The sequence below is a fragment of the Dendropsophus ebraccatus genome, chromosome 9, assembly GCF_027789765.1.
Source record: "Dendropsophus ebraccatus isolate aDenEbr1 chromosome 9, aDenEbr1.pat, whole genome shotgun sequence".
Taxonomy (NCBI): Eukaryota; Metazoa; Chordata; class Amphibia; order Anura; family Hylidae; genus Dendropsophus; species Dendropsophus ebraccatus.
In genome coordinates, this window is record NC_091462.1 from 54,332,414 (window position 1) to 54,354,904 (window position 22,491).

At 41.6% G+C, this 22,491-nt stretch overlaps 1 protein-coding gene across 3 annotated transcripts in view; it reads right to left on the reverse strand.

The window, feature by feature from the left end:
• Positions 1–22,491, reverse strand: part of LOC138801004 (aldehyde oxidase-like) — an 80,318-nt gene that overhangs the window by 17,294 nt on the left and 40,533 nt on the right. For all 3 annotated transcript variants that reach the window (XR_011364551.1, XM_069983355.1, XM_069983354.1), the window contains exons 17-26: positions 21,812–21,981; positions 20,546–20,672; positions 16,637–16,759; positions 15,666–15,762; positions 13,539–13,663; positions 12,306–12,439; positions 11,610–11,697; positions 10,179–10,265; positions 9,475–9,666; positions 3,084–3,311 (exon numbers count right to left, since the gene is read on the reverse strand). Coding sequence is in view for 2 of the 3 variants with exons in the window: in XM_069983355.1 (XP_069839456.1) it covers positions 3,084–3,311; positions 9,475–9,666; positions 10,179–10,265; positions 11,610–11,697; positions 12,306–12,439; positions 13,539–13,663; positions 15,666–15,762; positions 16,637–16,759; positions 20,546–20,672; positions 21,812–21,981 (1,371 nt within the window). In the remaining variant the exon portion in view is untranslated. The remainder of the gene's footprint in view (positions 1–3,083; positions 3,312–9,474; positions 9,667–10,178; positions 10,266–11,609; positions 11,698–12,305; positions 12,440–13,538; positions 13,664–15,665; positions 15,763–16,636; positions 16,760–20,545; positions 20,673–21,811; positions 21,982–22,491) is intronic.

Sequence of the window (22,491 nt, forward strand, 5' to 3'; positions counted from 1 at the left end):
CGCCGATACCAGAGGTGCAGTTCGGGATCCATGTGGGGAAGAGTACTGATTGCTGGATTTAGGTATGGAAGCCAGTTTGAGCTAATTACAAATGCTATATATATTCCACACTATCTTGTAACAGTACCCTTGAGAAAGTTTCGGCATAGAGACGGAACGCGTGGGGTTTCCAGTCCCCGACATGGGCTCCCTCCTATGGTGATATCTGCTCTTATATTTTGTTATGTGCATTCTTCTCTATTTCCTTAAGTTATCCTGGGCTTTGTGTCCATCTCAGATATAGACTGAGCTACAGCCGCGCACAGTCACATTTTCTTATCTGCCATTTACTTATTGCTTTGCATTTGTATATTATTTGCTTCCATAGGAGGGGGATTACACTTGTACCAGTCGGGGTGCTTTGGCACTGAGGCCATTTTGCCCCGTTCCCATGAAGTATTTTTTTCTGTTTTTAAATGTTTTTAGATGTTTGTCTTGCACTTGTAGCTTTTGATACATTAATAAAGAATTATTGCATTTATTTATGAGAGATACAGTCATTTATTATCTGGGATGTGCCACCCATATTTATATGACATACTTTTTCTTCTTTTTTTGATTTAGTTGTTTCTTCTATGTCATCTTGGGTTGAGCACCCTTTAGTTTATACCTCACTTTTTGAATTAACTTGATTAGTAGTGCCCTGTCGTCTTCTTTGTATAAAAGTGACCAGTCTTTGGCTACATTGCTTCATAAGCAGAGATGGCCTGTGTGTTCTGACACCTTCTTAGCGCAGCCATCATACTCTCTTTGCTAGCTGTTCTGTATAAAATTGGATCTGTCAGGCTAGCCTTCATTCCTTTTGCGCATCTTTGAGTAGCTCAGATTCTTAAAGGACAACTAAGGCCAAAAGTATTTTTTAACCCCTTGCCTCTTCAGCCTGTTTTGGCCTTAATGCCCAGGGCCTATTTTTCAAATCTGACCTGTCTCTCTTTATGCAGTGATAACTCTGCGGTGGTTTTAACTGAGATAGTTTTTTCATGACATATTCCTCTTTATGTTTGTGGTATACTTTGGTTGATACACAGCCTCCTCCCACTGCCTGATCGCTGTTAGGAACAGAGGGGGGAGGCAGGGAGAGCATGACGTTCCCGAAACGTCATATTGCGGCAAGGGGTTAATATGTTATTACTTAGGGAAAGTTAGACAAATTTCTAATGTACAATAATTATGGGAAATGCACATATACTGCTATTTCCCTTAATTTAGTAGATCATGGAGTGTTAAAATTCTGTCAAAAACCATGACATCATGAATCACTTGTAATTCCTATGCAGTGTACAGCAGGGGGTGCACTATATATAGAAGTCAATGAGTACCATTGACTTCTATATATAGTGCGCCCCCTGCTGGACCCTCTATGGATTCAATTGATGCGTATGTAAAAATGTAATGTACAGTACGTTTTTGATTAAATACATTTATGGAATACTTTAGGGAGCAAGTGTCCTGAGCAGATGATGGGAGAAGTAGTACCAGGGCCATCAGCAAACAGTCTGCCCATCCCCCTCCCCGCTACCGCCATATATGCACTGTACTACTACTCTCATCATCTGCTCATAGTATGAGCAGATGATGAGGGAGTAGTACCTGCGCTATCCCCATGACATCTCTGCCACCTGCCACACCGCTCCTCACACAAGGACTTTATCATGCTCCCTCTGTTTCCCCTCCTCCTCCCAGCTTCAAACTTCAAACTATCCCGCGGCTGACTCACCGCCCGGCCGCCGCTCTCTGCTCACATGCATGCCGGCCGGGGACACCAGCGCTGTGCTCCCTACGGGGTGGGCGAGGGCTGACGCGGCCGGCATGCATGTGAGCAGAGAGCAGCAGCTGGGCGGTGAGTCAGAGTCGGGATAGTTTGAAGTTTGAAGCTGGGAGGAGGAGGAGGGCGAACAGAGGGGGCATGATGAAGCCTTTGTGTGAGGAGTGGCGAGGCTGCCAGCAGAGATGTCATGGGGATAGCACAGGTACTACTCCCCCATCATCCGCTCAAACTACGAGCAGATGATGGGAGTAGTAGTGCAGTGCATACATGGCGGCGGGGAGGGTGGACCCTTTGGTGATGGCCCTGGTACTCCTCCTCCCATTATCTGCTCATACTATGAGCAGATGATGGAGGAGTAGTACTGTGTATATGTGTCCAGCACCGAGCAGGGAGGGAGGGAGGAGGTAGTTAGATGCATAGGCACCTCTCTCCCTCCCTGCTCGGTGCCCTCCAAATGTATTGGATTTATACATTTATAGAATACTTTGGGGAGCAAGGACACTACACTTGCTCCCTAAAGTATTCCATAAATGTATTTAATCAAAAACGTACTGTACATTACATTTTTACATACACATCAATTAAAGTGGTCAGCAGTTCTATATATATATATATATATAGTCAATGAGTAGTGCGACCCTAGCTGGACACTCCATAGGAATTACAAGTGATTTGTGACGTCACGGTTTTGGACAGAATTCTAACACTCCATAATCTACTTAATTAAGAGAAATAGCTCTATGTGTGCATTTCCCATAATTAATGTACATTAGATATTTGTCTAACTTTCCATAAGTAATAACATATTAAAAAATACTTTGGGACGGACTTCTACTTCTGAGAACTGATTTTTTACTTGCTTATATATCCATATTACCTCTATTGCTCAGCCTGACTGATTATGTTTACTTGCGTCCAGAGTACACCCTGTGCATACAGAACACATTGCCCACATACCCTTAGTAATTATTAGGTAATTACACGTTGGTTTACATGCTTGAACCCCCTGAGTGATCTTAGAAAAACACTTTCCTGGCTAAGGATATAACATGGTAAAATCTATACAAATCCATGAATTGCTGGCATTCCTATAACAACTTGCATGGCCAGAGCTGCTAATGCTTTTGCTTTCTACAATATCTTCCTATAAAGGTGTATAATACAGAAAAAAAAATATTCAATGTATGTTTATAAATGTGCATATGTGGAACTAAGAATTTCAAGGATACTAAATTTATTGTTCCAATCTAAGAGCACTATGGCTAATAGATTCTACCTGTCCAAAAAATTTCACAAGGGATCCAATGGGAAATTTCATGGGGATGATGGCCAGCCCCTTTTTCTTCCAGTAGTTCTGCTTATTAAATTCCTCAATGGCCAGTCTTCTGTTGTGGTAAGAAGCCTTTTCAATGCACTCATTCCAGCACATAATCAAGGTTCTGGCATCAATTTCTTGTTTCAAATGGGTTTGTCCAATTCCCCTGTGCAGATTTATCTCTCTGATCTGAAATACACAGTTGACAAGACACTAGTATCCTTTATATTGTAACATACAGATACATTCTTAATAGTGTGTAGTTTGTAGATGTGTTCCGATAGTAGAGAGTGAAGATTTATACTTGTCCAAAACAAAAAAGGTTAAAATGAACAGAAAAATTGATTTTATCAGTGGTAAAAGAAAAAAACATATACAAAATTTGTTATCTTTATGTAGAGTAACTTTGTATTGGGGCCCTGAGTAATCTGTGATAAAAACCAGCAGCATGTTCCATCCTGTATAGACACTGAAGAAAGGGGAACATGTAAGCATGTAGAGATAAGCAAACGCTCTGCATTTGATTACCTGTGGCTGAAAAATTGGATGCAGCCCTAGGGAGCTCTGGAAAACTTGGATAAAGCATATGGCTGTATCCATGTTTTCCAGGCAGCCTTAGGGCTGCATCCGTCTTCTTCAGCCACTGGTAATCAAATGCAGAGCATTCAGGTTCAGACAAATCGAGCATACTGAAGGTTTGCTCATCTCTAATAGCCATCATTCCCAAAGGCCCTATTACATGGCTTGATTATCTGCCCAATCAGGCTTGAGCCAATAATCAGCTCGTTGGCTGATCGCTCATATTAGGGCCCTTTTACACAGAAAGATTATCTGCTACAGATTTGAAGCCAAAACCAGGAATAGATTTGAAAAGAAGAGAAATCTCAGGCTTTCCTTTATTACCTGCTCTCTGTTTATAGTCCATTCCTGGCTTTGGCTTAAAATCTTTGGCAGATAATCTGTCAGATAATCTTTCCGTGTAAAAGGGCCCTTAGACATAAAAATAATATTTGCTATCAGCCACACATCTTTCTGTGTAATAGCTGGCTGATTAACACTATGGATGCACCAAAATAGTTACATAGTTAATAAGGTTGAAAAAAGATTAGGGTCCATCAAGTTCAACCTACAGAAACCCTACCGTGCTAAAGGCAAAAACCTTTATGAGGCAGATGTCAATTGCCCCACCACAGGGCGAAAATTCCTTCCTAACTTCAATGGCAATCAGAATAATCCCTGCACCAACGTCCTATCACATGAAATCTAGTGCCCATAACTTGTAATATTATATTTTTTAAGAAAAGCATCCAAGCCTTCCTTGAACGTATTTAATGAATCGGCCATGACAACATTCCACAGTCTTACTGCTCTTACAGTAAAGAATCCGCGTCTGTGCTGGCGGTGAAACCTTCTTTCCTCTAGACATAGAGGATGCCCTTGTTACTCGGCTTCTCATGGTACTCTGTCCCAAATAGACCTGGCGATAGGCAATAGCCTTATGCGTGCTATGGTGGTGGCGGTAGAATATCTGCATAGACGGCTCTCTGACCACTCTCCGGTAAAAGTCACCCTGTGCTGTGGGAATCGTCCTGGCTCCTTACGGGCGCCTTGGTGTCTCAACCCATTCTGGCTCCAGCTGATTCAGCCTATCCCTCCCATCCCTGCTGAAATTGCTTTCTTTATGGAGGTTAATGTTGGTACGGCCGCCAAAAACAATGGTTTGGGGCGCTCTTAAAGCATATTTGCGAGGTGTGCTGATTAAAGCAATAAGTAAATGTAAATCCAAAACAAAAGAAATCTATAATATGCTGCAGTCTAGATTAGAACATACTGAATGGGGGTATGTGGAGCGTCGGTCTGAGGAGTCCAAGAAGCAATGGTTAGATGCTCAGGATATGTATAATGATCATTTGGAGCATACTGCTGATGATAAGCGGTTCTTTCAGCAGCTTAGGTATTTTGAGAGTGGGGAGAGTACTGGGAGATTGTTGGCGAGGGTTGCCTCGGCCCAGAGAGGACCTTCTTTTATAGCACAGCTACAAATAGCTACTGGTCAGATGGTGACAGTGGATGAGGACATCTTGGCGGAAATGGTCTCTTTCTATAAAGACACATATGCGTCTAAACTTGACTGTGGAGAGGATGAGCTAACTGCCTATGTTTCTTCCATTCCACTTCGTAGGTTAACAGAAGCACAGAGAGAGGAGCTGGATCGTCCCCTGGCAGTGGAGGAGTTGGAGGAGGCGCTAAAAGATTTCCCAAATGAAAAATCTCCTGGTGTTGATGGGCTACTGGCTGAGTTCTTTAAACAGTACGGTGAGATCCTGCTGCCGACACTATTGTCTACATTTGGTGGAGCGTGTGATGAGGGCAGATTACCGGGGTCCATAGCAGAGGCTGTAGTGGTCCTTATTCCCAAACCAGGGCAGGATAACACACTGAAGGGATCATATAGGCCCATCTCGTTGTTATGTACTGATATTAAACTGATAGCTGAGGTACTGGCGAACAGACTTCTCACTGTTATCTCTCATCTAATTCACCCCAACCAAACTGGGTTTATGCCTGGAAAATCTACAGCTGATAACATTAGAAGGTTAAATCTTAATCTACAGGCTCCTGGGGAGGGGGGGGAATGGGGCTAAGGCTATTCTCTCACTCGACGCTGCCAAGGCTTTTGACAGCGTCGAGTGGAGATACCTGTGGTGTGTGCTTTCACAAATGGGGTTTGGCCCTAAATATCTTGGGTGGATTCGCCTTCTTTATACTATGCCTACGGCCCGACTTAGGGTCAATGGCCTACTTTCTGAAGCTTTCCCGTTGGCCAAGGGGACCAGACAGGGCTGTCCTTTGTCGCCTTTTCTGTTTGCCCTGGCCATTGAGCCATTGGCGGTAATGGTTAGGGCCTCCCCCGCTATAGTGGGATTTTAACATGGGCCACTAGAAGACCGTATTGCACTATATGCAGACGACATGCTGTTGTTTGTTGGTAACGTGGCGGCATCCCTGCCAGCTATAATGGATATGCTTGGGGGCTTTGGGAGATATTCCGGGCTCCTTATTAACTGGAATAAATCAGTACTCTTGCCATTGGACCCTCTTCCTAATCTGCCTTTGCTACAGACGCATTGTATTCCGGTAGTGCACCAATTTAAATACCTAGGGATTCAAATACATCCTAATCTTTCTAAGTATTTGGCGCTGAATCTGACTCCTTTACTGACCAGGGTACAAGCGAAGGTAAAAGTATGGAGAAAACTAACTCTTTCCTTGGTTGGCAGGGCAAACCTTGCCAAGATGATCCTTATGCCACATATATATCCTCCATAATGCACCTGTATATTCATTTTAAGAAAATCCAATCACTCTTTAGAGAGCTAATCTGGGATGGTCGGAGTGCAAGGATCAGGTTGGATACGTTGCAAAGGGGGAAGGAGGACGGAGGATTGGCAGCACCAAACCCATATTTGTATTATTTGGCCACACAGTTTCAGCAGATGAGGGGATGGGATGCGCTGGACAGACTGGGACCGAATGGGAGGTTACTCCAATGTGTGTCTGGGGGAATGTTGCCCATTCATCTTTTGGAAATAGCGGCGCAGACCAGGCCACCAGATGTCCCAATTATCACTCCAATGTTGTATACAGTATGGAGGAAGGTGAAGCAGCTTCTTGGATATGAGGGTTGAACGGAGTATACGCCTTTGTGGAACAATCCTGACTTACAACATTTGTATCTGCTAGAAGGGAGAGGGGAGTGGGAAAGCCAAGGTGTGTGTAGAGTGTCACAGCTATATAAGGACTGTGTCCTTAAGTCATTTGTGATGTTGCAGGAAGAATATCAGATACCGCAAGTAATGTTTTATAGATATTTGCAGTTGCGGCATGCACTTGAGGCTCAATTTGTCACACCACCGCTGATTGCGACCTGTGCTACTATCCGCTCGGTGCTGACTGCAGAGGACTCAAGGGGTCTTATATTGTTTATCTATCAACGTCTACTTTCTGCATTTCATGCTACCAAACCCCTAATGGTGAAGGCTAAGTGGGAGGCAGACGTGGGCACTATTACAGAGGAGCAGTGGTCTGAAATTCTGGCCCTGACTCCTAAGTTGGCTCTGTCTGAAACACATAGGAAATCACAGCTGTTTCTTCTTCATAGAGTCTATCGCACTCCAAAATTTTTATATGATGTAGGCCTGAGGGCTGACTCTAGATGCCCCCGATGCCAAATGGAAGGAGCACACATAATCCATATTATGTGGAGCTGTACGGAATTGGAGAGATACTGGAGAGAAGTCCTTGCCTTAATTAGAAAGGTATACCATATTACAGTACCCCTTGAGCCTCTGCAGTGCGTTTTAGGTTTGGTAAATGAATCAGCTGAACCTACTGGAGCTGAGCTGGCAATATGCAGGATATTGTATCAGGCCCGCAAATTGATTGCCCAGCACTGGCTACAAGCTGAACCCCCTACTGTGGTTGAATTGACCAATAAAATAAACCGTTGGAGAAAGGGATATATAAAAAAAGAAAAGCCATGAAAAAATATGAGGCCATATGGGGCCCGTGGGTGGACACTCCTGGTCTGCCGTCCCACTTTCTAAAACGTAACCCTATGGAAGCTTTTCTGCTGCTAGCTGACCAAAATATGGAACGTGGACGTAGGGCTGTTAGAGCGACCTTATAATTGGTGATACATACTGTGACTGTGCTAGAGTGTGTGTTGGTGTGCGTGGATTGTGTGAATGGGACCCCCTGTCTGTGGAAAACTACTCAATGAGAGTCAGATAAGCATTAGAACATATGGTTATATGTATACAAGGTATATTTTTTTTGTGCTAATGTTGTTCTCTTGTTGCACCATAAAGAGATGATGTACGGACATGTTGTCCTGTGGGGGGTGGTATAAGTTGTGGGAGGGAGAGGGAGGGGGGGGGAATGGGTTTTGTTGTAACACTGATAAAATGTTTAATAAAAAATATCTGATTTAAAAAGACATAGAGGATGCCCCTTTATCTTGGTTACAGGCCTAGGAGTAAAAAGATCACTACAAAGATCTCTGTAATTTCTATTCATATATTTGTACATTGTGATCATATCGCCCCTGAGACATCTTTTTTCTAAACTAAATAGCCCCAAGCTTCACAATCTGTCTTGGTACTGTAACCCACCCATTCCTTTAAAGGGGTAGTGCGGAATTTTTCTTTTTCTGCTTAATTAACACACATTACTAAGTTATATGACTTTGTAATGTGTGTTAATAAGCTGGAGAAAAGAAATTAAAAAAGGGGAAGGAAAGCCGAAACCTATCCTCTCTGAGGGGCTATCCCGTCTTCTTTTCTTCAACTTCAACAGGAGCTTTAGTCAATTCAGTGGATTGGGTAAGCGCAAATAAAGCTTGCGTGCTGGAGCGCATCACATGACTCCCAGCTTGCTCAGCCCTCATTGGCTGAGCTTGCTGGAAGCCATGTGATGCGCTCTAGCCAATTAAAAGGCTGCCGATGTGCATGCGCACCAGCAGCCTTTTCTCTCCCATTCACTGCACCCGGACCCAGAAGTGGGGACAGCGGGCAAAGATGGCAGGGGTGCGGCCGGTGGAAAATTCGAGTGGCGATCGCCACCGGTGGGATGGTAAGTATATTTTCTGTGATTGTCTATGTTTTGTCTTTTGGGGGGGGGGGGGGCCCACCCCATTTAATGACCTTGGTCGCCCTCCTCTGCACCCACTTCAGTTCAGCTGTGTTCTTTTTATATACTGGGGCCCAAAACTTTACACAGTATTACATGTGTGGTCTGACCAATGACTTGCAAAGAGGCAAAACTATGCTCTCATCTTTAGTATCTTAAGTTAAGTTTACTGTCCACCAATACCCCCAGGTCTTTTTCAGAAGCAGTTTTACCCAATGTTTTTTATTAAGCACATAACTGTACTTGCATTATTTCTACGGTCCAAGTGCATAACCTTACATTTACCCTTGCATTTAGCCAGATTAAACTTCATTTGCCCTTTTTCTGCCCAAGCTTCTAGCTTCTTCGAATCCCTCTGTAATAGTATATTATCCTTCTCTGTGGTGATTACTTTTCCCAGTTTAGTATCACCTGCAAATATAGAGATTCTACTCTGTAGACCCTCTACAAGGTCATCAATAAATATATTTAGTGATTGTTTAGCCCTGAATGCACAAATATCGAATAGCTGACCCAGGTGATCATCACTTGTTTATAGTGCAGCAAGAGCCATCTAATATGGCCATAAATTGCAACACTGCCCATACCCCTAAGCAATGAACAATGAAGAGGGTAAAGAACAAAATATAAAAAATGGTACATTTTTGAAAAATCTACTCACCTTCTCTGGTGGAAGTCCACTCTTAACAGCTATCTCACTCATCCAGGTTTCAGTTACAAATGCAGCCTGTGGATACCCAAATCCTCTGAAGGCAGTGTTTGATGGTAGGTTAGTCTTGCAGGCACTTCCCTTGCATCGCAAATTGGGTATCTTGTAGGCACTGTCCATGTTCATCAAACCTACCTCTACAACCTAAAAAGTAAATAGAGTACATCTAGAAGGACTTAAGACTAAAGTTAAGAAAATATATCAATCTTTAACAGAAAAAATACACGTGGATTCACTTTTTCTTGTAAATGGTCCAATATTCGCATACCAACTCCACAGCACATTACTTTACCAGCAAGGTAAATTTGATTACAAAATCCCATCTATATACAATGGAAATTTTCCAGGCAGAAATCTGAAGCATGTTAAAGGGGTTCTCCAGATATTTATATTTTTATATATTGCTGGGGTCGCAATGGGGAACTAAATCTATAGAAAATATGCAAAATTTCTAAATCAAATCCACAACAGAATTTGCACCAAAAATGGCATAGATATGCAGTGGATTTCTCTGCATCAGTCTTTTGTACATTTACCCTTTCAGTACTGTGAAAATAATTTTTTGTTCAATATAATTTCTAGATTTATGTAAATAAAATGCTTTTTTCAGGCATTTTTAACAACAAGGTGTGTTCAAAAGAAATATAAAAACTCACAAGGACAGAGTCATCTGAAGTTGATCCAGCATTATTATAATAAGAAACATCCAAGGCAGTTACACGGCCATCATTCATGAACCCCACCTAGAAGATACATTTTGTTATGTGTAATCTGTATGCCATTATGGCAACTAAAATGGAGAAAAGAAATTAAAAAAAGGAAAAGAAAAGCCAAAACCTATCCTCTCTGAGGCGCTATCCTGTCTTCTTTTCTGCAAGTCCAGCAACTTCAACATGAGCTTTAGTCTATTTGGTGGATTGGGTAAGCGCAAATAAAGCAGATTTACCCTGCTGCAACTTGTCAAAACCTAACATGGAACCCTAGTGGCTGACTCCCCTTAAGTGGGGCCTGTACTACTGGACGCGTCACTCAGCGCCCTTCACCAGCAATAGGAGGATCTTCATAGCCATGAGTACAGGTTATTCTTCAAGTGTATCGCCATTAACTCCAAGAGTGTTTTAGCCACTTATAGCAGATAACAATACTATTTCGATAGGTACCCCTTAAGGTAATCCAGCTAAATCTAAGGTCTAAAGTCTTCTCAAGTCACCCTCGTAAAAAGACTTTACTAAATTATTATTATCAAAAGTTAGTGTACCTGCTTAAAGCAGTGATTCAAGTCTTCCAAGTTATCTAAGTATGATTAGGGATTCTGACAAGCCAACTCTCAAGCACCTTGCATACAAATGGACTGTATATTTACTGTACTGCACCTTTAAGAGAACTACAAGTAAAGAGTTATCCTGTTTAAGAGCTCTGGACTCTGTGGATTCCTTGCCTTGCACCACCACTTAACAGGGACACAGGAACTATACCTTTAGCAGGCGCATGTTGGGACCAAGGGGGAAGCAGATACCACTCCAAGCCCCATGACAAGTACCCCAGCAGTACTGAAACACCAGCCCTTGCAAACAATACCTAGCACTAGAGATGAGCGAACCTCGAGCATGCTCGAGTCGATCCGAACCCGAATGTTAGGTATTTGATTAGCTGGGGCTGCTGAACTTGGATAAAGCTCTAAGGTTGTCTGGAAAACATGGATACAGCCAATGACTATATCCATGATTTCCACATAGCCTTAGGGCTTTATCTAAGTTCAGCAGCCACTACTAATCAAATGCCGAAAGTTCGGGTTTGGATCGACTCGAGCATGCTCGAGGTTCGCTCATCTCTACCTAGCACCCCTGGGTTACCACATATAGAGCTTTTCAGTCTGATGTCATACATGCCTTGGTTTCTCAGATTGAGCACTCCAGTGCTCAGATAGCTGTTTATTTATTAATATGGAAATGAGCTACATAAGCCCAGGAGGTGTTCCTCTCGGATGCAAAAGCCCAGCTTTATACATCCCACTGCTTGTCTGCAACACCTCTCGGCTCACTTATTTTAGCCTCCAGCTACTTGATTGACATTCAATTGTAACTTACTTTATATTTTCCAAGAAATGGATGTCGTCCTCCAGTAATTAACATGTCATCTCCACGTTCCAGAACACAGCGGACCGCCCGCTTAGTCCTAAAATCATCATTACATAAAACATGAAAAAGAAAAAAAACATTGAAATAATGGGCAATTTAAGTGAGTTAAGTGGATTTTATTGCATGACTGGAAAATGTGCTACTGCTGATGGACATTCTCAATGCAATGTTTTTTTTATAAGTGAATATACATTGACTGTGTTGTGCCTAGTAAAAATCTAAGGAGCAATCACATAATATGGGTGCACTAAAAAGAGAGTTCAGGTATCATGCAACACTCCCTTGGACCCTGCACTAAACGCAGTTTATCCGCATGGAATGTTCCTTTATGTCTTGTTTTATCAATTGAACATTATGAAAATAGGAAAAAAGTTGTGCCTAAGAAGGGGAAATTATACAATCAAAATTATACAATTTACATCATATATTTTCCGCATACAGTGCATAATTATGCACAAATTAATCTACCTATATACGATAGATGACCTCAAAAAATGTTGTGTCTTCCTAAAGACCTCTCAAAGAAAAGGGCCACTATATAAACATTACAAGCAGATTGAAAATCTGAAAATCTATCATAAAAATGTCAGCCTACATCTGTAGTGGTCTGTATTGAATAACACTGTTGCATAAAATATCACTTGCTTGTAGGCAGCACATGCGGTGATTGCTGCAAGATATCCGGTTTTTGTAGCTTTTCCTCCAAAAGCCCCTCCAACTCTCTTCACATGACATGCAATCCGGTTGGACGCTATATTTAATGCTGCACTTACAAGACCCTTAAGAGTAAATAAATGATAATATTAATTACGTCAGTTCAGTTCAGTACTGTAAAGTTTTTCATTTAATTATGCAATTCAGATTTCACACATTTAGATGAAAAAAACGCTCAATATTTAATAAGAACAACACATTTCGGAACTCTTTTGGCTTCAGGAATCTGAAGAAGGAGCCAGAATGGTTCTGAAAAGCGCTGTTCTTACTAAATATTGTATCGATGCCATTTGGGAGTGTTTTTCTTATTTGAACGTGGACGTGGTAGCGCTGTTTAACCCTGGGTGGAGTTAGTTAGAAGTGAAGGGAGTTAAATTTCAATCAGGGGAGGTGCTGTTTTTTGGTGAAAACAAATATGTTGTTGTGATCCTGGTTAAATCAAATCTGCCTTATTATGCAGTAACATCACAGTGGGGCATATAGCAATACATATTCTGAAGCCAAGGAAGTTTTTATTCGGCAGTATTTGATTTCTCACACAGACATGTCAAATTCTGATCAGTCACGGTCTGAGTGTTTAGACACACACCACAGAGCCAGGAGAAGGGCACCACCACTCCCCTTTCCATATACTTGTATAGGCAGCCTGTAACCTGATATCTTAGTGAGCTGGTATTCTGTCTTGCAAAAATAAGGATGAAATTAATGGACTTAAGCTACATAAAATGAGTAAATAAAAATTTACTGGGGGAGTAGTCTGACAAGATAATAAATAAGCCTTTTCTCTGATAAGATATACTACAAATAATCTTTTGCTTCTACTGATTATTCTTCCATGATTCAAGTTTTGTTCAAATGACACTGACAATTAATTTTTGTAAGATCAATGTACGTGTTTTTCTTTTTAGATCATATGATCTTTCCTAAGATTTATAAAAAGATTTTACATATACGTTTTAGTACATTATAAGGATTATTCTTTTACGTTTTATTATAGTCAGTAGGATAGTACTGGGTTATTTTCAATAACATCAAAGGACATATACATAATTGGTCCATTTACTAATTACATGCCGATCTTATTCTGGGAGAATTTAATTGGTTACAATAAACATCACATCTGCACATGGCTAAGTCAGCTACACCAGTTCAATGTTACTTTACCTGTGTATGAGTTGGATCTTGGGTAGCCAAATACACATCCATTTCTCCATCTTCTCCTTTAGGGACCACTCGAATACTCTGAGTCTCCATGTAGAAATGTTCTTGTCCCCCTATAAAGACTTCACCTGTAATGGTCACAAAAATGAAAAGGTACACCATTAAAGGGGAAAACTCATCAAGACAATACCTTATTAAATTAAAGCAATGTGATCAGCGGAAACTGTATGTCTGACTTTAAAAAGATAGTTTGGGTTCACTAGACTAAGCAAAATGCTTTGTTAGCTTGTCTCTGTTCTGGCCCATAAAGGGGTTGTAATGGATGTTTCTACCCTATTCTCTGTATTAGTCAGCCTGACCCATGGGGTAAGTGAGCGCCAATCTGCTAGATTGGTGCTTGCGTACGGAGCCTATTACATGGCTTGATAAGTCCTGACTAAAGGGGTTGTCCAGCGAAAATCTTTTTCTTTCAAATCAATTGGTGTCCGAAAGTTGTAATTTACTTATATTAAAAAATCTCAAGTCTTCCCATACTTATCAGCTACTGTATGTCCTGAAGGAAATGTTTTATTTTCAGTCTGACACAGTGCTCGCTGTTGACATCTCTGGCCGAGACAGGAACTGTCCAGAGCAGGAAAGGTTTTCTAAAGGAATTCCCATAGAAAACCTCTCCTGCTCTGGACAGTTCCTGTCTCGGCCAGAGATGTCAGCAGAGAGCACTGTGTCACACTGAAAATAAAGCAACATTTCCTGCAGGGACATACAGTAGCTGATAAGCACTGGAAGACTTAAGATTTTAAATAAAAGTAAATTACAAATCTTTATAACTTTCTTACACCAGTTGATTAGAAAAAAAAAAAAGGGTTTCGCTGGCTAAGTCCTTTAAGTCCTGCTAGTACACAGTGAGTAAAAAGTCTAGGACATCTTTTTATTTCAGAAACAAATGGAAAAATAACATATATGAATACCCCAGCGGCGACCCATGCCTTAGGCCACCGCTGCCCCTCTTCTCTGGTGACAGAGGACATCGGAGCCTACGTGCTGGGGTCCAGCGCTGCTGTCTCTTCGGCTCTCTTCGCTGGGGTCCAGCGCTGCTGTCTCTTCGGCTCTCTTCGCTGCGCCCCTGCTTCCGTCTGTCCCGGCCGGCGCGCGTCCCTGCCTCCTAGGGGGGCGAGCGCATCAGCTGTCACAAATTTAAAGGGGCCGTACGCCTCTAATTAATTGTGTGCACCAATCACTCCCTATAAATCCCAGCATGCCCTGTCCCTTGTGCTGCAGGCTTCCCATAGTGTGTGGTCCCAGCACACCGTGTTTCCTTTACGCGTTTCCTGCCCGTGTTTTCTGCCCATGTTTCATGCCTGCTTGTGGTTAAGCCGCCATTTGTCCTGCTGTGTCCCCTCTGTCTGTGATACCAGCCGAGAGCCTGCTGAGTTCCAGCTCACCTGCCTATGTGCCTCCTGCTACACCTTGCCCACTTGCTAGCCAAACTAGGGGTAGCGACCTGGGAGTCGCTTGCTGCAACAAGTCCATCCCGCCTTGCGGTGGGCTCTGGTGAAAACAAGTGGCCCCTTAGACTCCGCTTCCTGGTGAGGTTTACGCCAATGTGGATCCACGATTCCAGACGAGACAATAGGTGAGAGAGCCTATCTTTCATGCTATGTCTGGAACATGGCCACCAAACTGAAAGCTGCCATATTGGATCAAGCATAAGTTTTTCCAACAGGAAGGCAGTCATGTAGCAAATCAAGGAAGAAAAGCAGAAATTGATTGCTGCAATCAGATGTGGTTCAAAAATTAACACATTCCATTTCTGGTTGTTGTTGCTTGTCTTCTTTTTTTGAGGGGAGTGGGGGCGGCTTGTGACATAAGACATCAACAACCCTTGTCTTCTTTAATATGTAACATGACCACCCTCTGATTGGAAAAACGTGCCGTTGATCCAACATGGCAGCAGCCATGATGGGAGCCATTTTTCAGGCACAGCCTAAATGATAAGTCATGTTAATTGCTAGGGTATTCAGATATGTCATTTTCCCCGTTCGTTTCTACAATAAAAAGAGTGTCCTGAGTCTTTTAATGCACCCTGCATATAGTGACTATATTAGCTTGTGTTATCAGTAAGTACTGTACCTTCATGCACCTGATCAGCTGTCTGAAATGCTTCTTCCACATTCCCCACCTCGAGTTGTCTTTGTGGTTGGTAGAATGAATTGTTGTTAATGGCTTCCTAGAATAGAAAACCAAGGAAAACTCACCACTAGGATCTGAACTAATAAGCAATATATGTTTATCTGTTACCTTCTTAATATAAGATAAAAGATCTTTCTTGAATATACTATATTAAATCAATGAGACCTTAAATTTTCAATCTTTTTGAATTACTTTATTTACTTCATTTTAAATACTATCCATAGTGTTATTTCCCAGCTCAGCTTCTACTCTACTGCACCTCCTGTAAGTACAGACAACTCAGATGTCTCAGGACGTATATTTACAGATAATGCCCAATTTTTTAGATACCGGCTCTACTATGTTGAAATTCTAAGGTTTATCATTGGGTACTTTTTGCTTTAAAGTCAGATCTGTCTCTATACTATACTCTGCTCTATACTATACACAGCAGCTATCAGTCAGTGGTTAAAGAGGATGTACCATCAGGAACCCGTAGATAGAACGCCGCCGTACACGGGAATCGGGCAGTGGTTCAAAAAATGGACCGCGGCACTGGCTGATGGTACATCCTCTTTAAAGGGGGTTATCCAGGATTTTAAAAAACACAGCTTTTTTCTAGAAACAGCACCACACTCAGATTGTGTGTGGTTTTACAACTAGACTATTCACTTTTTTTTTGTAATTCTGGATAACTTCTTAAAAGGGATAGAAGGAGGCTTCACTCCTCTTATGAATATATTCATAATCATCAGTCTACTCTATTCTGTGTCAAAGAATCCTCAGCCATAAGAACCTCTCTCTCGAAGTATGTCACAAAGTGCAATGCTCTTAGTGGTAACATTTGAGTATCTTCAAACAATTATGACATATAATAATACAGCACATTTTAATGTGTTTTCTATATCCAACCCTGAAAGGTTACAACATACCTCAATTGTCAGAATGACTGGCTGCAGATTATCATAGACAATGCTGACTTTGGCTGCAGCTTTCTTTGCTTGATCTGGTGTGTTAGCCAATACTGCACAGATAATCTGACCCACGCACAGTACCTTCAAAGTGAAAAACATTTATAAACAAATAAAAACACAAAAGCACTGCTCAACCATATTCATGCTGTCACATCTATCTCCACCGTTTACCTTAGGGGCCTATTACACGGACATATTCTGGATAAGCAAGCGCCAATCTGCACATACATGGACAGCTGGCTGAAAACCACAGTACCCATCATTTTCGGAGCCTGGATATTGTGTAGCTGTCTGGTTATATCATACTACTGTGCATTATCTGCCAGGGTCACCATTCAGGGCTCTTGGAGAGCTGTCTGTCCAGTGACAGTAAGTAGGTGGATGAAAGACACGTGATCCAGGTCTCGGAAGGTGAGGGCTAGGAGCAAGAGGGAGACAGAGGACTCCCCTTAGCTGTTTTTCTGCATCCAAAGGGTGTGAGTCCACGTAAAATGCATAAAAACGGTACAGAACTCATAATTACTTCATTTTACAAAGATAGAAAGCTATGAGTGTGCTATTTATTAACGTAAAAATGAGTTGGGATGGAATACCCCTTAAAGCTATGATTACACATAGTATTTCCATCACTCTTTTGGTCAGTCTTTTTTCAGCCTTGTCAGTGGAACTGACAAGGCACAATTATTATGGAAAGATTTGCACAGCTTCAGTGTTTTCAACCCAATCCTGGTTTTGGTTAAAAAAACAGACTGACCAAAAGACTGATGGAAATACTATGTGTGAACATAGCCATAAAGTACTTGTTCTATGGAATAGAGAAGGTACATAAAAATCCCAGAGGTCGAAAGTAAGAAAAGAAACTGCACAACCAAAAGGCCTTTTGGATATTGAACTTAGACTTCAGATTTCCTTGCAGTTTAAATTTTAGAAGAGACTTAGGGTGTGTTCACACAAACAGGATCCGCAGCAGATTTGATGGTGCAGATTTGATGCTGTGTTTAGTTATGTAGATGGAATCTGTTGCGGATCCGCAGCAGAAAATCCGCTGCGGATCCGGTAAGTGTGAACGTACCCTTAATATATATAGTCTTTATTGAACGTGATTTTTGCTACATTATTTACTTTGCCTTGTAATTTATATGCCAACCACTAGATGCCGCTGCCTGCTCCATTGAGCTTATTATGATGGAGACTTCATACCAACACTGGAGCATGTACATTACAATTTGTTGAATCTCAGAGCAGGTAAGCGGCACCTGTGGTATCTGTCCACAAAGTATTTGAGAACATTAGTATTTATTGGTTTTATGCTTTAAAGAAAACTTATTGTCGAAACAGGTTGCATTGTGTGTGTTCCTGTGTGAACAAGATTTTACCTATGGACTTGAAATAAAATATTAGTTTTATGGTTAATTGGACTGCAACAAACTTCTTGTTAGGAATGTACAAAAAAAAATATTTTTTATTTGTAAAACTTTAAAATGACCCTACAAATATTTTTGAGATGCATTAAAAATGTATTAAAAAGTGAAATATTCATCTTTCATTAGTTTTTTTTCTCTTTTTTGAGTCCGTTACATCAGATCTTTTAGTTAAATAGGTACTCTGGCCAAGGGACTTACTGTTATTACATATGCCTATACATAGGTTGTTTTAAAATATTAAAGCATACTTAAAGGGGAACTCTGGATAAAAAAACTGTATTTTCTATTAAAAGCACATTACAAATTATATAGATGTGTCTATACATTGTAATACTGTATCTGTACAGTTTTGCCACACTGGTAGCTGATAGAAATCCAGGAATCCACATTGTCTCCTGCTCTTTCTGCTGTCCCCCCTTAGGAGACAAATATCCCATGCCTCTGTCTCACATTGTGTGTCTGCTAGTCTTAGGGTACTATTACACCAAGCAATTTTTCGATGACTAACGATTAACGATCTTAAACGACTGCTAAGGCAATTACATGGAACGATGATCGTTATTTATGATCGTTCTTGCGGTCGTTTAGTCGTCAGTATTGCGTACATTTCAGCTGCGAATTCTTATTCCACCGAACAATGTGCGAACGATGTGCGAACAATCAAACCATAAAAATAGGTCCGGATCCTATTAAACGATCAACGATTTCTTGTTGGTCGTTTAATCGTTGCCTGCTATTACATGAAATGATTATCGTTCAAATCCGAACGATTTAACGATTTTTCGAACGATAATCGCTCCATGTAATACCAGCCTAATGGTGCGTTTACACAGGCAGATTTATCTGACAGATTTTGGAAGCCAAAACCAGGAATGGATTTGAAAAAAGGAGAAATCTCAGTCTTTCTTTTATGACCCGTTCCCTGTTTATGGTCTGTTCCTGGCTTTGGCTTCAAAAATCTGTCAGATAAATCTGCCTGTGTAAACACACCATTAGTCTGCTCGTCTCAGCAGGTGTTTCAACTTTCGCTGATTGTGCAAAAGTCTATAGAGAAATTAGGGCTGTGTTCACACATGTTGGAGTGTCATTGCAGTACTGCAGTATCTGCACAAAAATGATGCAGTAACACAAATAGATAATGCTAAACAGCAGAGAGGATAAGAGCTAACACTGACCATCCCACCTGCACAAAAAACAAGGCACAAACAGTATATCCCATGTAAGATAATATAGGATAATTTCCTTATTGTGGGAATCAACTTCAAAGATAAAAGATGCTTGATCATAATATGTGAGTGGAGATGAAAAGAAAAAACAATTAAATTTAAAAAGTTTGCTTTATTCCAATAACAGCGTTACAGGTAGAGAATACAGCGCTGTGCGAGTGGGACCACAATGAAATGATAAAGTACTACAAATAATTCAGTAACACAATGAAACTGCAATGTGTGAACACAGCCTAGATGTGCTGCAATAGCTTTGGGCAGGGAATGTGCAGGGTGGAGGACTGTTATGTACAGCTGAGGGAAAGCATTGCATTCTGGAACCTGTAGTACTGAGTACATCTACTCAACCAGGAAATACAGAAACACAAAACAGGTCAAACCCCCCCCCCCCCAAACAAATGGATTTTTGGTAGTTTCAAAGCTGGGATAGATAGGTAAGTATTGTTATATGCTTCTGCAGAAGTTTCATTTTTTTTAACCTCTACCCAGAGTTCACCTTTAATGGGTGGTCTAAGCATGAGCAGGTGGATCTGGATCACCGAGGAGTGCTGGTGTTTCCTCCCTGAGGGGCAGAGTCTAAGTAGCTCCCAGTTTATATCAGCGCCCGCCGCAAGGCTGGTTTGACTTCGCTGTGGGAAACTTCAAGGTTGCTACCCTCAGGGAAGGACCTCGGTGACCACCAACTGAAGACCTGAAAGAGTGCTGGAGTCTGGGACTGGGTTTTCTTCCTCTGTGGTAGAAGTGCAAGGATGCAGCATTGGGACGTAGTTCTGACCGGAGCCAAGCTGGGACTAGGAATGGATGGAGGTACCAATCGGTAGGAAGTGGTAGAAAGCCAGGGAGCACAGACATGATTGCTGACTGACAAACACAAACAACTGAGCAAAAAGGTGATGAGGTGGAGACTATATTTATATACCCTCAGGAGAAAATACCAGAAGACTCCAGAGCCTGTGGGCTGATTATAAATACAGGTGGACAGGCATATGTCTGCCACAAGGGGGAGTGCAATTCACCAGGAGGCCAGCTCAGAGCAAGAGAAACTGGCAGAAGGCAAGCAGGCTGAGAGAAAGGAAGATGATCACAGCGCAGTGCAACCCAGAGCAGGTAGGGGGTAAAGGATGCAGCTGTGTGCCGTTACAGGAAATAAACTTTAGCATTTTTCACATAGAAAACTTGTTCGTATGAAATCACTATCAAGTTTTATTTTATTTTACCTCTCCCCTTGCCAGTATTGGAACTGTCCCATCATCAACAGTACACTCATTAGTGCCAGGAAAATCATCCGCTGTTATAATATCAACTACACCTGGTTGGGCTAGAGCCTCTGTAAAGTCCATAGATCTGCAAATGAAAAAAAAAATATGTTCAGCTGCAGCTTTTTAGAGCAATTGGAAACACTAAACTATTTTGTCAAATAAAAAGACCAAAAAGCTGGCAACACATTTAAGGTAGTTGCCTGTGTGTTTGCCAGGACTGCAAGAAAATAGGACATGCCGTGAATTACAGCAGTATTCAAGGGGCCTAAGAGTGGGTTTTCACACATGCGTTTGGAATGCATTTCAAACTAGCTGGAAACAACGTCCCTATTTCTCTCCCTACTGGGGGCTAAATGGGGCATGGTTTCCACCTTATTTGGTATCCATTTATGAGGAAACACAGCCTTAATGTTCTCTGTATGGAGAATGAATCCAGTCTGATCAACTATCCAAATACTAACTGTAATGTATTATAATATGTATTTTTAATAGTTTAATGTGGACTAAGATTTCTCCAAAAATGCTTTTCCCTTACACATTCAAATGCTCCCTTACGCATTACAAATGCTTTACTTATTACACATTCACCGCTGCAATACAGTGGTACATCAGCACGATTTTATGCTGGGAGTTTCTCACAGTGAAATCCGCTGTGATATTGATAACCATTAAAGCCTATGACAATCCATTCTGACAGCAGATTTTCATTCCGCTGCGAGAATGGAGTCCATAGGCTTCTCAAACCTTAGATATCTAGCTGCTGTAATGTTAACAAAAGAATAAAGCAGCCATTCTTACTTGTCCACACTCCCCCGATGTCTTCCGTCACCGTGCCTGGGTACCTTGCTCTGTGACAGCCTGCCCAGCCAATCACTGAGCTTTCCAGCCACAGCCAGTGATTGGCTGAGCAGAGGAGTGCAGACAGGTAAGAATGGCCGCTTTATTGTTTTATTAACATCACAGCAGAAAGATATCTTAGGTTCTACAAGCCTATAGACTTCATTCTCGCAGTGGAATGAAAATTTGTCGCGAGAATGGAGTGTCATAGGCTTTAATGGTAATCAGTATTGCTGTGGATCTTACGATAAGGTACGTGTGGATGGACCCCAAGTCACATGCATTCACAGCTTCCAACTTATTTGGTTCCCTCAGAGCAGAAAGGTGGGTGTTTGATATGAACCACAATCATAACTAGACATATAAAAGACAAATGTTGTAACTCACACAATATTTGCATGAGCCCTGGAGCTTGTGACAAATCTCACATACAGTTCCCCTTCCACAGGGGGCATATCATCTGTGTAAATGGCTTCTCCAGTGGCCTGTTTGATCCCAGACATATGCATAATAGGTCTTCCAACAGGGTCATGATCAGGCTGGTCTTCAGGTACATTCTTATAAAAAGGGAATAGATTATTAAATTCAGTAACCACACCAATCTTTCTCTTTATTTCCTACTTTTTTTGGATTTTATTTTGTCTCATACTATAATATCATCATTACAATAATATTATTAAAAAATACATATATAATACGTTCTTTGTGTCCCAGGAGATCTGCCTTATTCTTCTTCTTACCTTCCTGTGTTTCACTAATAGCCAGTTGGCTTTCACAGAAGGCTTCTCCCTCTGCCCAGTCTGCAGTAGTATACAAATGGCCATCATGCAACCAGTCTGTCTGAGCTCTGACAGTGGAGGGTGCCAAGCCCAGAAGTTCTCATTAACCTAAATGGAAGCTGCAGAACGTAGCACATGTTCTAGGGGCATTCCTATTGATGAAGAGGGCAGAGAGGAGGGATGGAGGAGCGTCGCAATCCTAGGGCATGGGTACTCTAGGCCACACCAATTTGACAGGGCTACAAGTTCAAAAGTAGTTTTTTAGGACAATAACTGCATCACTTGCCA